The sequence below is a fragment of the Pantherophis guttatus genome, chromosome 6 (assembly GCF_059756535.1).
Source record: "Pantherophis guttatus breed Tessera chromosome 6, ASM5975653v1, whole genome shotgun sequence".
Taxonomy (NCBI): Eukaryota; Metazoa; Chordata; class Lepidosauria; order Squamata; family Colubridae; genus Pantherophis; species Pantherophis guttatus.
In genome coordinates, this window is record NC_142068.1 from 54081230 (window position 1) to 54100390 (window position 19161).

Genomic DNA, 19161 nt, shown 5'->3' on the forward strand with positions numbered 1-19161 from the left:
TTGGAAGAGCTTTATAGCTCCTGCTGCCTTAAGAAAGTTAAAAACATTCTTAAAGACCCCTCTCATTTTGGGCACCCTTTTTTTGAACTACCATATTTTTCACACTATAATATGCACTGGACCATAAGACACACATTAGCTTTAGAGGAGAAAAACAAGAAAAAAAAATCTGCCTCTGCTTCCAGCATCTATCCAGTATTCATCTGACTAGCATCCTTGCAGCAAACAGCAAACAGCCTAGTCAGCTTCAGCAAGTTATTGCAGCCCCAGCATGTGGCTCGTCAGGGCTCTGCTCCATTGCACTCACCACCAGTCAACTGAGCTGAGCTGCTGTCGAAGAATGCTGGACCCTTTGCTGCCAAGCAGCTGATTGGCGGTTGGATCAGCCTCCTGGAATACCGCCAATCAGTTGTTCTAGGCGGCAGTGGCAATCTGCAATTGGCAGCAGCGATCCCCGCCGCTTAGAACAGCTGATCGGTGGTATTCTGGGAGACTGATCCAACTGCCAATCAGCTGCTTAGCAGTGAAGACTCCAGTGTACCCCGGCGACAGCGAATGGTGGCAGCGGTGACATGCAGCAACATTTATACCAACCCCTCTCCTCCCCTCCGTTGCAATATTCGCTTTATAAGATGCACAGACATGTCCACCCACTTTTTTGGAGAGGAAAAGTACGTCTTATAGTACAAGAAATACGGTATTACCATCTGGTAGATGGTACAGGACAATAAAAACAAGGACAAATAGGCTGAAAAACAGCTTCTATCCCAGAGCAGTAACTATATTGAATTCTACTGTATAGTGTAATATTAATTACATTAGGAGCCTTGGTGGCGCAGTGGCTAAAGTACTGTTAAAGTAAAGCCAGCTGCCTGCAATTACTGCAAGTTCAAATCTCACCAGCCTCAAGGTTGACTCAGCCTTCCATCCTTTTGAGGTAGGTAAAATGAGGACCCGGATTGTGGGGACAATAAGCTGACTTTGTGTAAAAAGAACACCGCTTGAGCGGGCCCGAAAGCCCTACTAAGCAGGTATATACAAAAGTATGAAGGCTATTGCTTAATGCATTGTAAGCTGCCCTGAGTCTCCGGAGAAGGGCAGCATATAAAATTGAACCAATAAATAAATAAATTAATGCAGTATCAGTTTTCAATTCAATTGTATAGAATGTGAAAGATGTGTGTTTTTGTTTTATTTTTTTACAGTTTTCTTATGATGTATACTGAAGATGTCATTTAATTTTGTTGTAGGAGGTGCAATAACAATAAAGTAAACTAAACTAAGCCTTCTGCGACCTTTCGACAAGCAGTGTCAATGGGCAAGCCAGATTCACTTAACAACTGGGTAACTAATTTAAGAACTGCAGTGATTCACTTAACAACTGATGTGAGAAAGGTCGTAAAACGGGGCACCATTCCCTTAACAAACGCCTCCCTTGGCAACAGAAATATTGGGCTGTTGTGGTCGTAAGATCGAGGACTACCTGCATAAAGTGCAACAGAGGCGTGACTAGAGGGGAAAAAAGTCGTAGCTATAGGAAAAACAAACACAAGTCGTCAAAACAAGGTTGATTGTCGATCGCTTCCCTTCCGCTGAAAATTTTGCCGCAATGAGCCACGGCGTTTAACAAAGCACCTCTGGAAATGGCTTCCACTCTCGGCTTTTGTTTGCTTGGTTGTTTGTTTGGTTTGGTTTGGCACATGAAGTTCAAGGAACTCGCATCGCCTCCTGCGGAAAAAAGAGAACAAACCTCGGCCCCGCTGCGCGCGCGCGCTCCCTCGCTCGCCTCCTTCCCCCAGTGGATCCCGCGCTTCTCCCTCCCGGCGGGTCACACTCCAAGTGATGCAACGGAGACGGGCGCAGCGCCTTTAAAGGGGGGGCTCCTCGGCTGCCGCACATGCTCAGCTCTTCTTTGTGTAATAGTTTCTTTCTAGAGCTCCCCTGCAAAGGCGGCGGAGAGGCTGGAGCGTTGCAATTCCAAAGACGGAAGAGAGAGAGAGAGAGAGACTTTCCTTTCGATTTTGAGGCCGCCAGAAACCGAGGCACGAACTTTCTCGGGGGCGGGAGATAAGCCTCCCGCCTCCCTTCACTTTCGGCTGGGGCTCAGAAATGGAAAGGGACCCTTAGTGGCTTTCCATCCTTTCCGGGCCAGTTGCTCCAGCAACGGGGCTCCCGAAGCGGAGTCTATTCCAGTCTTCTCCCCGGCTGAGGCGGGGCCTGCCTGGTAGTCCAAAAGAAAGGGACGGGTCTAATCAGACCGGCGGAGCGGGAGAGGAGGAGGAGGAGGAGGTGGGGGTGAAAAGGAGGAGGAGGAAGAGGAGGGATTCGGCCCCAGCCAGCCTCCGAAAGCAGCTTACAATTAGCCTTTTAAAAATGGCTGCTTTCAAAGTGTCAGCTGGGACAGACGGAGGCTTTTAACTCTCGCCCTTCCTTCCCACACCCCCGCTTGCAAGGCGGGATTAAAACAAAAAGCAAAAAACACCGGAGCCTCCGGCCCGCTGCTCTGGGATGCTGGGAGGACGCTAAGGAACGGCGCTCTCCTTGCCTCGAAGGAGCCACAGCATCCCCCCCGACCGCCCTCCGCTGCTCTCCCGTTGCTGCTGCTGCAAGAGTCGGGACTACAGGAGGCGGAGGAGAGGGGCTGTTTTTTTATTATTATTATTTTTGCGGCCGCGGGGAGAGCCGGACACGGGAAGCGGGGCCATGTGGTGAGAAGAAGCGGCGAGGGCAGGAGAGAAGCCTCTGCTCATGGAAAGTGGGGGGCAATGAGCCCCAAGGACGACGAGGAAGAGGAGGCGGGAAGCGGGTCGCCAGCGTTGTACCCGAAGAACCCGGCGGAGGCTGCTGTGTGAGAAGCGTTGGGGGAGAGGAAGCTTCTCGGTTTCCTGTTGTAACTACATTCGGGAGTCCCCAGCCAGCCCCTTCCTTATCTGCGCCCCGTTTCTTCAACCTGTTTAAAAGCGCCTTCTTTTGAGTGATGTGCGTGGGGCGGCTTTCCTCCTGCTTAAACCTGCCCGAGAAACTGGATTAATTCAGCCTCTTCCTTGCTCCCCTGTGGCGGTTCGTCAGGCAGGCCGGTTGCGGATGTGCTTTGTGGGCAAAGATGCTGGATCTGTTGGGGAAAGTCCTGCGCAGAATAGAAGGCCCTCCTGTAATCCTGGGAACCTGGAGACCTTTTTCTTCTTCCTCCTGCTGCTTTGCTACCTTCATGGATATAAATAACTGGCTGCTCTTTTACGGGATCCTCTACCTGGTGCTGTATGCCCAAGTTTCCCACTCTAAGACTTGTGAAAGAACCTCGTGCTTTTCTGGTCGATGTGTCAATTCCAGCTGCCTCTGTGATCAAGGCTGGGTGGGGGATCAGTGCCAGCATTGCCAAGGCAGGTTCAAGTAAGTGATTTCTGTGCTATCTTTCCTTTCTAAGAGCTAATTGATAACAAAGCAGAAAGTATCAGCCAGGACTGTCCAGATCACACTGCAGATTTTAAGAATATAATAGAATTTTGGTGGTTGTTCCTGTAATCTTATAAAGTCATCTATTATTCTAAGTTAACCAAAGAAAGTTAACGACAGTATTTGTTTAGAATAGTGCTTTTTAAATATTGAATAACATTTTAGACAACTTAGGTTTATTGCTGACTGGAAAACCCTTATAGACTTTTTGCAAAGAACCGAAAAAAAATCAACCTGTGATATATTGGTTTTGATGAAGTATATAGGGTAGGTTATAGAAACAGTCATGATGTAAATCTAGTATTCTACTTTTTGAATTGCTGAAACGATTGGAAGCCACTTATCTTTCTTTTCTGTTTTTCTACTTTTTTTCATTTTGCTCTTTAACTTTCTCTTTTATTTATTTTTATTTTTTCCTTCTTACTCTATTTTACACTATTTCTGTATTAATATTAACATTAATTAACCTTCCTTGTTTTAAAACTTTCAATAAAATTATATTTAAAAGTTATATTTAAAAATTAAATAACTCTCCGAAAAAGGTGCTATTAAGTGAGAAATGTCCCATAAAGACAGTGGTTTTGTTTATGATGTAATGATTTACTAAATATTGGCTGGTGTAATGAGCAATCTGAGAAATCTATTTCTTAAAACCGAATGGGTGATCCAAAGGTTTAGCAAAGGAGGATTGACATCAAATATTGAGATCCCATGACTGTCTTGTGCATTTGTAGTAAATGATTTCTTCTTGACAAACTGGCGAGCAGTGATAGCCAGTTCAAAATATTTGGAGACATCAAGTTGAAGATTAGCCTAAGAATAAAGTTACCAAATAAAGCTTGAGAATGTAAATTGTCTCCAGTCCTTATGGTCTGGGTTTTAACATTATGCAAGTTAGTTTGTTGCTCCATGCTTTCTTGTTTAGTGATTTGTAAAAGGAGGTATACTTATTATTGGACACTGAAAAGAGGCCTAAAACTTAATAGAATGTGACACCCATCTGATATAGTGAAAACCTGTTTTTCTGATTTTTTTTCCCTGATGAAAACCAGAATTTTAGGTGACAGCTTTAATGTATATATAATTAAAACAAACATATGTTTTTAAGAAAAATCTTCAGTAGCACTTGGAACATACAACTGTTGATTCTAATGTGATTCCTGAAAAAGATTACCTTATATGATTGTTAGATCTATATTTTCTACTTCTGGTACTTACAGAATTTCCTACCATAATATGTGTACAACTTAAAAGATAATGAAAATATCCTTGAACATATTAAATGCAGTTATCTAAAGCTCTTGATGGTATTTTCTTGATTATTTCCTATATTTGCCACATATAATATTGAAAGTGTCAGTATGAATATTAAATCAAGTTTACTTGTAGATAACAATCAAGATTTCCTCCTATCAAAATATTAGGATAATCTGACCATGTTCAATATTTAATTGTCCACTTGGGAAATAGCAAAAATGTTTCAAATAAGAAATTTTAGAGTATTAGCAAAAGAAAAAAAAAATGATGCTTGCGTATGTATTAAAAAGAGAGCATATGAACCACTTTCACCTATGAACCACTTGGAATACATTTGGAAACACTTTGCAACAACAAAAGGAAAAAATCTATTGAGATGAATAGTTTATTCAACAAAATGGTTATAGTTCTTCTCTCATCAATCCTAAATTTCTTAAGTTAACTTCATAGCACCTCGAAGTGACTTAATAAAGTATGGTTGATTTTTTTTTCTTCCTGTGATAATATTGACGTCACCTGTTACTCATGTTTAACAAAATATTGATTGGTAAATGGATACAGATGATTTAGTCTATATTTAAGTTGCCATATATAATATTTATTTGCCACTTAAAAATGAGTTTTGATCTGAGAATAAATACAATTTCTTTTTTTTATTTAAAAAGTTTTTTATTAATAATACAATTAAAAACATTGCATATGGTAAGACTTTTCCAGTTCAGACATTTCCGTCTAATTTTACCTTGTAACAAATACAGTTCTTTTTTGCTATACAAGTATATACCATCTATCACAATTCAAACACTTAAATTCTTTCGTCTGTGAAAGTTACATCAATACCAATTTCATTCCTATCTATTGCAGAAAAATAACCTAAAGATTTCTAAACTTTCAACTCATTAATAATTCCCATCCCAGCATTCCTCCTACTGTCCAATCAATAATATAATTTAAAATAAATACAATTTCAAGTGCAACTTGAAATCATTGCAGCATCTTGAGAAGCCTACTCTGAATTAAGTTACTTCCTTATTTCAGTTAAACACTCTGACTCATGATGTCAAACTCAACCCATTTTTTCCTGTCTAATTACACCCTTGATAAAAGTTGCAGGCTACTCTCTGAGGATAATTTTTTTGGAGGCGGGTGTTACCATATCATGGCATTTGGAGTTTTATATGAATGTTTCTATTTATAAAAACATCATTTTAATGTACATTTATTATAGAGCTTTGCTATTGTGACCGGTGCTTCTTAGTGTGCTGCTGTCTGAAATCAATCTAGTCTGAATAACGTATTTGAACTTGACTGAATATCAAGGTTAATATATACTGTACTAAAATGACTCCATCCTGAACAGTTGATTTAACTTGAATGCACAATTTCTCTAAGAATGATAAATAACTTAGCTTAACTGTAGTATGGAAACATAGAAATCACAGACAGATTTTGTGGAAGTGATGAGTTAGTATTATGACTAGACCAGCTTGTGAAGATTACTTCTGCTACCGTTACAAAGATTACCTCTATCTCATAGCTAGTACAACTTAACAAGGTTATCAGACTTCAGAGAGCCTTCTTGGAGATGGAGTACAGGATGCTGCAATTTAGAAAATTTAAACTATGCTGTAGATATAGAATATGAAAAACGATCTAATTAGGAAAATGTTTTGTTGTAAATGCATTAAACATAATGTCAGACCCACACATTGGTATTTTAAAGTGGATTTTAAAATGTCTTATTTTTTTATTTTTGAAAATATAAATATTGTGAACTTTTTGTTTTGATGGACAGTACATACAGTTTAATAGAATTTCAAGTCATTTAATTTAAGCCTTGGATTTATGATTTATCAATGGATTTAATATGACAATCTCATATTTTCCATTCTCAGATATAAAGTGGTATGTAATTAGCTTAGATCATTGTGAAGTGAGTGATTGACATTAGCAAAACCTACTGGTATTGATACTCAATTTGATAATCAATCTGGGCAATTGGGTGTGTTAATTCTCTTGTCAGTTTTTTTTTAGTTGAAAAAATAGCTTAGCAGACATATCAGCAATGATTGATCAATCTTGATAAGCATGTGTCAAAGATAATTGACTGATATCATGAAAATGTGTCATTTCCTCTACAGGGAATTTGTTAATAAATAAAATTATTCTTTGAAAAGTGCTCTGAGAGGGATGATTGTTAAGTGATAAAGAAGAAGCAGTTCGGGTTCAAAGTACTAAGAGTTTCCTCCATGATTTTTTTTGAACAAATATCATTGTTTGGTTACATTTGTAACCATTACAAATGGTTACCATTAATGTAATGTAACCATAAATGTAACCATTTTTAACCATTCCCTTTTACCTTGAAATGTCAAATGTAACTATAACAAAACTTAATGAAACTTTGGCTTGGAGTGAGGAAAAGAGAAAAGCTAAATTTTGAAATAGACTTATAAGACTAATATTAAAAATAAATATAAATTTTCTGGTAAATATGATGAAGGTTTGTGACTCTTTCCAATCAATTTTGATTTAGAAAACACAACTCTTTTCTATCAGTTCAAAATGCTAACTATATTTTATCTTATTAATCTTTTATGTCACTTATCTCCCCCGTAAGGTGACTCTTCGATATCCAAGGGATATAGAAATCTAGTCAATCAATCAATCAATCAATCAATCAATCAATCAATCAATCAATCAGAATAGAGCTGGAAGGTCCAACTCCCTGCTCAAACAAGAGACCCTATACCATTTCAGACAGGTAGCTGTCTAGTCTCCTCTTAAAAACCTTCAGTGATGGAGCATCTACAACTTCTGGAGGCAAGCTGTTCGTTTGCTTAATTATTCTTACTGTTCTTCTTAATTCCAGGTTGCTTCTCTTTTTGATTAGTTTCCATCCCTTGTTTCTTGTCTGGCCTTTGGGTGCTTTGGAAAATAAGTCAACCCACATCTTCTTTGTGGCAACCCCTCAAATACTGGAATACTGTTATCATGTCCTTCCTAGTCCTTCTTTTCTCTAGACTAGCTATATCCAAATCCTGCAACAGTTCTTCATATGTTTTAGTCACCAGGCCTTTAATGATCTTAGTTGCTATTCTTTGCTTTTTTTCCAAAGATTCAACATATTTTTTGTAATGTGGTGAGGAAAACTGGATATGGTATTCCAGGTGTGGTCTGGAATACTACATCTAGTTTTGGTAACCAAGAGTCAGAATCGGACAACACTAATAGTCAGACTCCTGTTAGGCAGTTCCTGCTTCCCCTATTGCTGTGTTTCCCATCCTGCACCAAGCAGTTTCCCTTGGATACCCAAGGGAGTATCAACTGATCAACTGTTTACTTATTTCAAATTTGCTTCTTAAACTGCCCAAGGATCCATGTGGCTTGCCACTCTCAACTACTTTGCCAGGATAAAATATTCAAAGTATTAGTAAAGATGCAATTTTTTTTTTGGAAAATCACTTAATATGTCTTGGCTGTGTGCTTAGGGTCATTGTCATGTTGGAAAGTGAACCTTCAGCCCAGTCTGAAGTCCTTAGCGCTGTGGAACAGGTTTTCATTGAGGATATCCCTGTACTTTGCTACATTCAGTTTTCCCTCAACCCTGACCAGTCTCCCAATCCCTGCTGCTGAAAAACACCCCCACAGTATGATGCTACTACCACCACCATGCTTCATTGGGCAGGTGATGAGCGGTGTCCAGTTTCTTCCAGACATAACATTTAGAATTGAGGCCAAAGAGTTCAATATTGGTGGCATCAGACCAGAGAATCTTATTCCTCACAGTCTGAGAATCCGTTAGGTGCTTTTTTGCAAACTCCAAGTGGGCTTTCATGTGTTTTGTACTAAGAAGAGGCTTCTGTCTAGCTATTTTGCTAAAGCCCAGATCGATGGAGGGGTGCAGTATGGTTGTTCTGGAACTCTGTCCCATCTCCACACAGGATCTCAGGAGCTTAATCAGAGTGACAGTCGGGTTCTTGGTCACCTGTCTTACTAAGGACCTTCTTCCCCAATTGCTCGGTTTGGCCAGGTTGGAGTCCTGGTTGTGCCAAACTTCTCTCATTTGAGAATTAGGGACACCATTGTGCTCTTAGGAAACTTCAATAAAGAAACTTTATTGTAATCCTGTCTCTGACATCTGCAGTCAGTTCCTTTCGCCTCATAGTTTTTGCTCTAGTACAGTATGCATTGTTAGAGAGGTGTGTGTGTTTCCAAATCATATACAATCAATTTAATTTACCATAGGTTATTTCCAGTTGAGGTGTAGAAACATGTCACAACGATCAAGAAAAATGGGATGCACCAGAGCTAAATTTCAAGTGTTGTTGCAAAGGGTCTAAATACATATGCTAATGTGATATTTCAGTATTTTTTAATAAATTTACAGACATTTGTGCCACCCTAGGGCCCCCAGAACTGCAAGTAACTGCATTCTGCAGCAGTTTCCAAATACTCTTCAAGGGCAGCCCCATGTACAGCGTATTGTAGATATCCAACTGAGAGATGATTATGGCAAGAGTGACTATGTGCAGGCCTTACAACTCAGGTAAGGGCATATATGTGAATCATAACACAAAGTTGTACAAAGGCTTTCCTAGCCATGTCTGCTACCTGGTCTTTGAGTAAAAGTTGCAAGTCCAAGAGAACCCCCAGAGTTGCACACTGGGTCTGTCTGGGATACTGCAACCCATCCAGAACTAAAGATGATAAACAACTGGCTCCTGAGGTTCCTTGCACACACAACCATTCCATCTTATCAGAGTTCAGCTGAAGCCTGTTGTCCCCCTTCTAGCCTCCAGGCATTGAGAAGAGTAGCCAGAGCATCACTTGGTTCAGATAGGGATGTAAACCTGTGTTCATCAGCATATTCATGGTTCTCAATATTATTATTGCTATTAGATCCACAAGATGTAATTGCAATTGCAACTCTCCAAATGGTATTGAGAAGCCTTTGATATAAAAATAATACCTGCAATAGATAGGAATGATGGGCACAATTATATTTTGTAAATACTTAAAAAACAAGATTGGCAAAAAAATACTCTTTATTTTTTCTGAACTGTCCATATTAAATGTCTCCAACTCTAAATATTTTGAATTTGGAAATTGGAATTGAAAAATCACTTCCTTATCCACAGTCTGCATGTGATGTGTGTTTATACCATATTCTTTTTTTTCTTAAGGTGCACAGTCCCATAAATTTCTCTATAGAAGCCCAGCCCTAATGTTATTCAGCACCTTTCCTAGAAACACGACACAGTTTGCAGGTTGTGCTGTGCCTTTGGCAGTTTTATTTTTTATTGCTTCCCTAATGATTCCTAGCAAGGGATTTACTTTGTTCATAGCCGTTGCACAGTGGGTTACATTGTCAAGCGGCGAATACATGCTCAACCTGGAGAGTATCCCAGTGGCTGATGGAGTCAATTTTCTTTCATCGAGTTTCTCTTTTCATAGCAGTCATACTGGGACCATGTTCCATTGAACTATATACTCCCATCCAGAGATCCTGTTTTGTTGGCTCATTCATGTGAACTTTTTACAAGTATGCACATCATTTTACATCAGGAACTAACTGAATTTGCCATTTTAATGTCCTTGTCTCAGAGAGATTCTTTCAGACATCTTTAATATCCAATTTCTTTAAATTGGATATTGAATCAGCAAAACAATGTAGAATTATTGGCAAAAATTTAGCCACTCATGATTTATTATAATAATAATAATAACTTTATTGTCATTATATAGTATACCCATACAACGAAATTCACTTAACACCCAAAGACCAGGTCCAACACACATAACAATCCCCAAACACACTCTTACCTACCACAAGTTCCCCACTCCAAAATTTTCCAAATATCCACATAATAGACCAAGTAATGCTATCCAACAGCTCACTGATGGTGGCCCTTTAGTTCATTGTTGAGTGCAATTATAACTCTGGGATAAAAACTATAATTAGAAAAAAATTATAATTAGGTTAAGACTAAGCATATTAAAATTAAATATACCCAAAAATTATACAGGAATTTACTCTTTATATATTGTAACTTCTTTGCCAAAATTCAAGTTTATTCTTATTCTCTGATTGTCTCCAATTTGATCTGTACATTTGATCTCTGTTAATAAATGTATTGAGGTGATTCATTTTGATATTTTAAATCAAAACATAATCAATAGAAGTGCATCTGATTTAATAATTGGCTTTGACTTTCTGATTCAATTAAAAAGATTTGATCAAATCAGATTTACAAAGCCTTACTCCCGGAATTATTTTTTTTTAAACTTACGTCGTAAAATTTATTCCAAGATATGTGCTCTTATCTTATTTGCTAAGACTTCATTTTTCTCAGAAAACCTTCTTGAATAAGTTCTTTTTTGGTTTTTTGATTATGTACATCAAATCATTTTTTACTTCTAATAACCATATAGATCGATCTTCATGATGATTTATCCCTAACTTTTTTTTAAGTTTCTCAACAGTGCACTCTTGTCACTGTAATTGAGTCCACTCACTTTGCTGCTAATCTTCCTCCTCTTCTCTTTCCTTTCACCTTTCCAAACATTAAAGCTTGTTCCAGAGAGCTTTTTCTTTCCATTACATTTCCCCCTTCCTTTACATTGCTTTTTATCTATGCTGTACTCTTTGCTAGTGCAAATTGTAATTAATATTGCTGTAATTTTGAGTAATTTATCCTTGTTGCAAATTACTGAAAGGAAAAAAAAAACAGGAACAAAAATAACATCATCACAGCACCTGAATGGAATAAAAAACACTGGAGTTTAATGATATAAGTGTCATCTGGATTCTCTCACCAAAAAAAAAAAAAAGGATAGAAATTACAGATGAAAGAACCATTTGGAGAAAACTTTTATAACACAAGTTTAACTACCCTGTGTTTTACGTTTTATAAAATGAAATTATGAAAAATGCATTCAACTTAATTTATATTTTAAAGCGACTACAAGCATTTCAGATATTAGAGTACTTTTAGTTTAGTTTATATATAACAATTCTCTGAAGCTACATAACAGAAAGCTGATTGTTGGTCATATTTACTGTATGAAGTTTCTGGTCACGTTGTTATAGCTAATACAATGCTTAAGTGAGCTTAAAATTAATTATTTAAGCAATGGTTCACTTTTAGTCACATGTAATTATGCGTGACAGTTTGCATCAAGATAGAGATACTACATTTGTATATTACTGTATGATGTAGTAATCTTACATGCAAGGCTTTGAAAGTTGGGCTTCTTTGGCTACAGTTTGCCTTGTAAAAAATCCTTTACCTTCTTAAAGCAAAGTTCAGCTCATTGACCCCTTTATGAAGTTTCAGATTGTTCATTAAACCCCAAATATTTATTATATGAAAATAATTTAATACTTTTTAATTTTTACTTTTATTTAATTTGTATACTGCCCTTCTCCCGAAGGACTCAGGGCAGTGAACAGCCAACAATAAAATACATACATACAAAATTTAATAAACAGAACTAAAATCGAATAAAATAATTCGGCCCAGATAGATTAAAACCCCAATCAATTTAAAACAGATTTAAACTTTGAAAATTAAAAGATATTAAAAATATTAAAATATTAAAATTGTTTAAAAATTGTTTAAAAAGAGGGAGAAAGTTAGGCCAGGCCCACCTGGTGAAATAAAAAGGTCTTTAGAGCATGGCGGAAGGTGCGCAGATCCGGGATCCTCCGTATCTCCGGGGGGAGCTCGTTCCAGACAGTAGGTGCCCCCACAGAGAAGGGGAAATTCTACTTTAATACTGTGAATAATAATAATCACAATTACCTTTTGGATAATCCTTGGGATCAATACTAATCACTTTGGAGAACCCTTAAAATAATAGCTGTAGGAGAAACCGGAAGCGTCACGGAGAGACTGGCTGGAAATTAGCGGCCTCTGATGAGCCTGGCAAAAATCCAGCCAGACAAACTGCTGTCGGGGGTCATCGGACCGGAACTGTCTTGTAGGGACAGTGAAGAAAGAGAGGTGCCTTGGACGACCAAGAGGAACACCCAAGTTCCTCGTCAGAGACAGCTCTTCGATTTGGAGGCGGGAGCAGCAGCCATTAAAAAGTACATAAATGAACAATAACTGCATGGATGTGAGTTGAAAAATGTATGTTGAGCAGGCAGAATTATTGGGCTACAGTATATTTGCCTGATTGGTCTTTTCTCTTCAGAGGAAAGTGTGGAAAATAGATAATTTTACATTGCCATATCCTTCTCAAAATCTAGGAATGGCAGCCAAAATAACAATAGTATTAAAAGAGCTTAATAAGATTGATAAATGGTTAAGACTATCCTTATGCAAATAATATTTGTTAAATTGTCCAGTAATTTTTATCTTTAAATACAATATTCATTTAACTGCCATTTAAAATTAAAAATAGCCTATCAGATTTATTCAATCTTATGGTTTTATTCTACAATAAAAAGAGAGAAAATGATAAAGTCCACAAAAACATTAAAATCTTTATCTCTTGTGAATGACTTGTTAAAATTTTGACCTAATTCTGAGGAAGCATAGTGTGACCTAATTTTTTTTTTTCTCACTTTAAGCCTCAGTTACTGTATGTGTCTGGTATGCTTAGCTTGAATTGTGATTTTTTGGGTTATAAGAAACAAACAGCAGCAATTTAAATGTTCTGAAATGAATTATCTATAGAATATATCTATATAACTTAGGTTAATATAAAATGTTAGGGTGTTACTGCATGACCAGTTCAGCTTAAACCACCAACTTAATAAATTCTGTTTAATTTTATTCACATGTTTAATATTATGTCTGTGATGGTTTAGAATCCATATTTGTAAATTGAAGTAGTTTAAATATTACAGGACAATTATATTATGATTTTCATATAATTTCTGTCCACTTCCTTTAGTTTTTTTAGTCTTCAAGAACTGTGAAATGTCCATATTACCTCTATGATAAATATAATTCTAATCATAAAAACGATTCAAATTCCATGTCACCTGTAATCTTTGAAGTTCTGTACTTTTGTTAAATCAGAAGAACAAAGATGCTCTTTCACTAATTATATACTTTAAGTTAAAGTGGAGCACCTACATTAATTGTATGGTGTTTATGACTCTGAGAGTTTTATGAATGTATTTTTCATAGAGAATGTCTAGAAAAGAGATAGACAAGTGAACTTAACTTATATGAATAGAAATGCGCAATTTAATGTGTTTTGCAGTCTATCTCAGTCATTTCAGCATTTGGAACAGACATGCATCCTTTCTTTTTGTATGTCTTTTTAAATGTCTACCATATGGATGATATAAAACACGTATGAAGGTTTCAGAATTGAGAATCATAACATGATTTGCTTGGCCTGTTGCATGATATCGACCAAACACAGGTTAAAAGTTTTAAAATTTGGCTTGTTAGGTAACTGTAGTTGACACAATATCCCATCATTATGTAAATTTATCTGTTTTAAATCTTTAAATATTTCTTAAAATAGCTAAGCAGAACATTTATAACTCAAAACATTTTCTTTCAGAAACTGCATGGTGCAAATAATGGCAATAATATATATAAATATTAAAACATTGCCAGTTGGCCAAACTCCTACAAAACATAAGATCTGTACTGTTTCTGAGGCTAAGATGTGGCAAATTGTAGTCAGTTCTTTAAAAATTACATTCTAATTATGTATAATTTATCCTTTAATTTTTAATTTAATTTATTGAATTTGTAATAGTCACCCACTTTATTAGGCTTTAGCTAGTTAACAAAATTCAGAAACAATGAAAATAATTAAATGAACATAAGCACACATAAACAAGCAACCCAGATTAAAATAACTAAAATAAAATGTACAAATACAACAGGGCTCCACAAACACAACAATAAACAAATAAGCTCCATGTCGGTAAAACAAAGCACGTTTTTAAGAAATCTCCGTAACTTCACCGTCACTTGTATCTCTAGGGATACTCTAGGATGGATAACTTCCTTGGTCACACAACATGTTTAACAGAGAGATACTACAATGCACCCACTTTGTGAAAATATGTTAGGTAGAGAGAGACCATTGGAGATATGTTCTATTTAAAGGTGATGACAAGTACCTTGAGTTTACCTAGAGGCCAACTGGCAACAAGTGCAGCTTATGGAACAGCGATGACACATGGACCCATTGCTGCTCTAGACACTGCATTTTCTACCAGCTGCCGCTTCCTTCACTGCCTCCTTCAAGACCAACAGTATCATCCCATCCCTCAAAAACGATGACATTGTTCCTTGGACCTATCTCTGGATCACCTCGTGGCTGTATTAACAACCAAAGAAGATCAGGAGATAATAGAAAAGAGATTGGGGAATCCTGTCAATGTCCTTAGGAGTCACAGAATCAGTTTAGATAACCTCACAAAACCTGTCCCAGACTCCTGCCCAGTCAGTTTAACTTTGAGTGAACTGGAAGTAGTTACAGAAGGCAAAATAAAGTCTTGTTAGCCATCAGTTGTTAGGCTGATGATATATATATATACACACACACACAAGTATTTAAGCCTTAGTACATTAGATACAATATTTGAGGGTATCACATTTGTAGTTACTAAGCTATGAGTGGTTTTGTCATATATAAATTTGGAACACATTTTTCCACGCACCCTATTCTATCTTGGGTAACATAGTTTCAAACACAAACCTTATGACAGGAAAATATTCATACAATAAGCATATGATAATTAAACAGAGACATGATGTGAATAAAACCAGTGTCTTTCGGATTGCTTTGACCATTTCCATTTTAAGAAGGTTAAATATTAAGAATACATTGGATAAGATACATTGCCAAGTTATATAAAAGGTGAACTATTTTGGGAAAATACATTTTATTGATTGATCAAAGCTTCTCCCCACAGACTTTATTCACAGCTCTGTATTGCTTTAAATTGGAACTGGTGCACTTTCTGCTTTGCTAGAAGAAAAAAATTGTTAGAGAGTGAACTGGAAAGAAAATAGATTTTGTAGAAGAAAGGCTTCCATGCTGATCTCTTCTCATGTAGTGCTGCTTTTGTCTTTTTCTATAAAAATCTGTAGGATTTTTCACTGTTTCAGACAAAGAAGACTTTATATTTGTTGGAGTGGACTGATGCCTACATCATATTTAGAAATAGATGCCTGATGTCTGTATGCGCAACAAGATTAGAAACTACAAAGGACTGTACATTTTAGTTAGCATTGGTTTAATTGTGTCCCATGTAAAAAATAAAACCAAATTCCCTTCCCTTGCATTGAGGAATAGCATGCTATGATAGTTCACTAACTGCAAGAAAAAAATCCTTTGACATGTGAACAGATTAAATAATATGACTTTATAGTTGTTTCTGAGGTCCACTCTTTACTGCCTCAAGCTACAATTTCTGTTGACAGGAAAAGGAAATGCTTATCTAAAAAGGAAATGCAATAACTAGTCATAGTAGGGAAGATAGAAAGGCATTTAGACCACTATACAAACTGAAATTTAGCATATGTAGTTGTAGTAAAGGCACCTTCTTCATTAAAAACTTTGCCTGCTTTAACAACACTGACACGTATTTTGCTAATAGCCTTCAATGATTAATTTGTGTTACTTGCTATGGAAGAATAACAAGAATAGAATAATAGTCTAGCAGCATTTTTAACAAATTACTAAAGAATCACTTGTTACCAAGAGAATGAATATACATACAATTTTTACTGAAAGTGTTTACATATATAAAAGTTAAATATAAAGAAAGAAAATAAATACTGTAAAAGATAAAGAAAAAAATAGGATTAAAAACATGGCAAAGAAAAAAGAAAACCAAAGAAAAAAGAATCATAAAAAGAAAAATCAACTGCCAATCTTCTTTTCAATAGTCATAATTAAACTTATTATGCCTCCTTCCTCTTTAATACTACAAAAATCCCTACAATCCCTTTTAAAATCCTTTTTCAGTCATCAAATCCATATATCATTACTTCACTTTTCCCCATATTCGGCAAAAAAAATCCATAAAAGGTTTTAAGTGTTTCATAAAAGTACTTGTTTTATCTCTGATCAAAGGTCAGTTTTGCCATTTCTGCCATTTCTGCCATTTTCACAGTTCATTCTTCCATTGTGGTTGTGGGAATTTTAGCATTCTTCCATTGCTGTGCATGTAATATTACCGCAGTCACCATATATAAAATTTCTTCCATGAGACTTTTCTAATCCATATGTCCCAATTTAAAAAAATGTAGTTTTTTCCCTTCAGTGTTAATCTTTAAAAATTTTGTATCTTTGAATGAATTTTTATCTCAATATTAATCTTTTTCACAAGTCTATTACTATGCCTGGTAAAAATGTCTCTTCCTGCTTTTCACATTTTCAGCATTTAAGTACATTTATGCTTCTTTGATAATTACACTTGAGTTATATGCCAATGGAATGTCATTTTATAAAAATTGTCACTTAAATTTAACATGAATTTCACTCCATTTAACCCGATTTAACCCCGTTGTCTTCCATTTATCCATCTGTATAACATAACTAAATGGCTCATTTTTTCATGTAATCCTTAATTTGTTTCTCTTCGATTTAGAATTTCAACAAAAGTTTACACATTTTTGCAATAACATGTTCATTTGTACATAATTCAATTTTAAATTCTGTCTTAAGTTGTTTAATTCCAGTTACCTTTTTTGTCAGAATTAAAATTTCTCTTTATTGTTCTCTTGATCTTAAGTTCTCAGTTTTGGGGACTTCTGACTTTTTCTGGGGAAAATAGAATAGAATAGAATAGAATAGAATAGAATAGAATAGAATAGAATAGAATAGAATTCCTTGTGATTTCCCATGTGTGTGCACTGTTCATACAGATGAGAATGTTAATATGCTGTTATGAGTCTATTTTAATAAGTTAGTACTAAGAGAGAATGCACAACTAGTTCAGACATACTATTAACAGCTATTTAAAAAAAAACACCCAACAGTTTTATTGTCCCCATTCCAGGATTTTCTGCCTGCTATGAAAAATGTGGGTGAAACATAAAAGGCTAGTATCTTAATGATTTGATAGTTTAAGCAATCATGTGGAAAGCCATCCTCAGCTTCTTTCTTAAAAGTAACATTTGTGTATCCTTTTAATATCACATAGTAGTATGGAAAAGGACAGTAAATTGCAATGTGTTTTGGAATAATTTTTCAGTAGTTCTAACTTGCTACAGATGAAAATAGATGGCACTAATTTGCCTTGTCCTCAGTTCAAAATGTTCATTAAGCCACACGTTTGATAAAGTGTAAAACTCTGCTAGACATAAAAAATGCTTTAAGAATTAAATACTATAAATGGGAAAGTCAATGTGCATAAATGAATTCTTAATATCCATCTCAATCTTGTTTCTGAATGGTACACAGATTTAAAAGTATTGCTTGTGACAATCCTGCTAATAGCTAAGCTCAGTCTTAATAGTGTGATTTTAATGTGGCTCTCCATTCCTACCATTGAGACCTGAAGATATTGCTGCAGTATTGATCTTGTTAGAAACTTCCTCTGCTACATTATTTCCCCCCCCTTTTAACAATAGAGCTTTTTTTGCCTGAATATTTAATGAATGTATTAACTTCATAGTTATTAACTTTAATTAGTTAATATCAAAAATGAGAAGAAAAATGAAAGGAAGGATTGTTTATATTTTACTTTTTATAGCTAGCTAGTTATTTATTCAGAATATGTAACTGATACTGTTGATGACAGACTAAAGCAATAAATAATATATTGGTTTAAGTTTTATACATTTTATTTTAGCTATTATTTTTGCTACTTTGAAAAGGTAATCTTGCCTAAAGGAGAACTGCAACAACTATCTCTGTGATCATAAGAGCATGAACAGCTATCATTATATGGTTGACCAGTTGTTTGCAATTTTTCAATTATGAGGATGAATGTTGGAAATTTTTGAGATCTGTGAAGTACATTTACTGACTTCAGGTGAAATCAAAGTAAAAGATGATATTTAATATTTTTTTAATTTTAGAGATACAAGACATCTTTAGTCATGTTCCAGGACCACTTAAAAGTAAAATTCTTTATTAATTATTTAGATCCTGAACATTGATTAGTGGAGTATGCTTCAGTGGGCTAAAATGCACACATTATTTGGTGTGCTCAGTTTTCACAGTTCTAGCCATTGATTAGAAGACACAATATCTACAAATCCCTGGAAGAATAGTAAGAAAAAGGTCAACTAGCAACAAGATGGCCTCTGTTACAGTGGCAATGAGTTGGAAAACCTGAAAGACCAAGTTAGGGGCAGATTGTCATGACAAAATCCTATCTATGTGATTGCTAAAAGTTGATGGCACAATTAGTCAATCTGCTATGTACATCAACATACCCTAAATTGTCTAGATGCAGTTTCTGGAAGTGGGTTAACTGTAAAAATGCCACTTCCAGAGCAAAGTATGTAA

The 19161-nt window shown here is 35.9% G+C and overlaps 1 protein-coding gene across 2 annotated transcripts in view; it reads left to right on the forward strand.

The window, feature by feature from the left end:
* The first annotated feature begins 1787 nt into the window (after window positions 1-1787).
* Window positions 1788-19161, forward strand: part of ATRNL1 (attractin like 1) — a 489687-nt gene continuing 472313 nt past the window's right edge. For both annotated transcript variants that reach the window (XM_034440210.3, XM_087872929.1), the window contains exon 1: window positions 1788-3390. In XM_034440210.3, coding sequence (XP_034296101.2) covers window positions 3104-3390 — 287 coding nt within the window. In that variant the 5' untranslated portion in view covers window positions 1788-3103. The remainder of the gene's footprint in view (window positions 3391-19161) is intronic.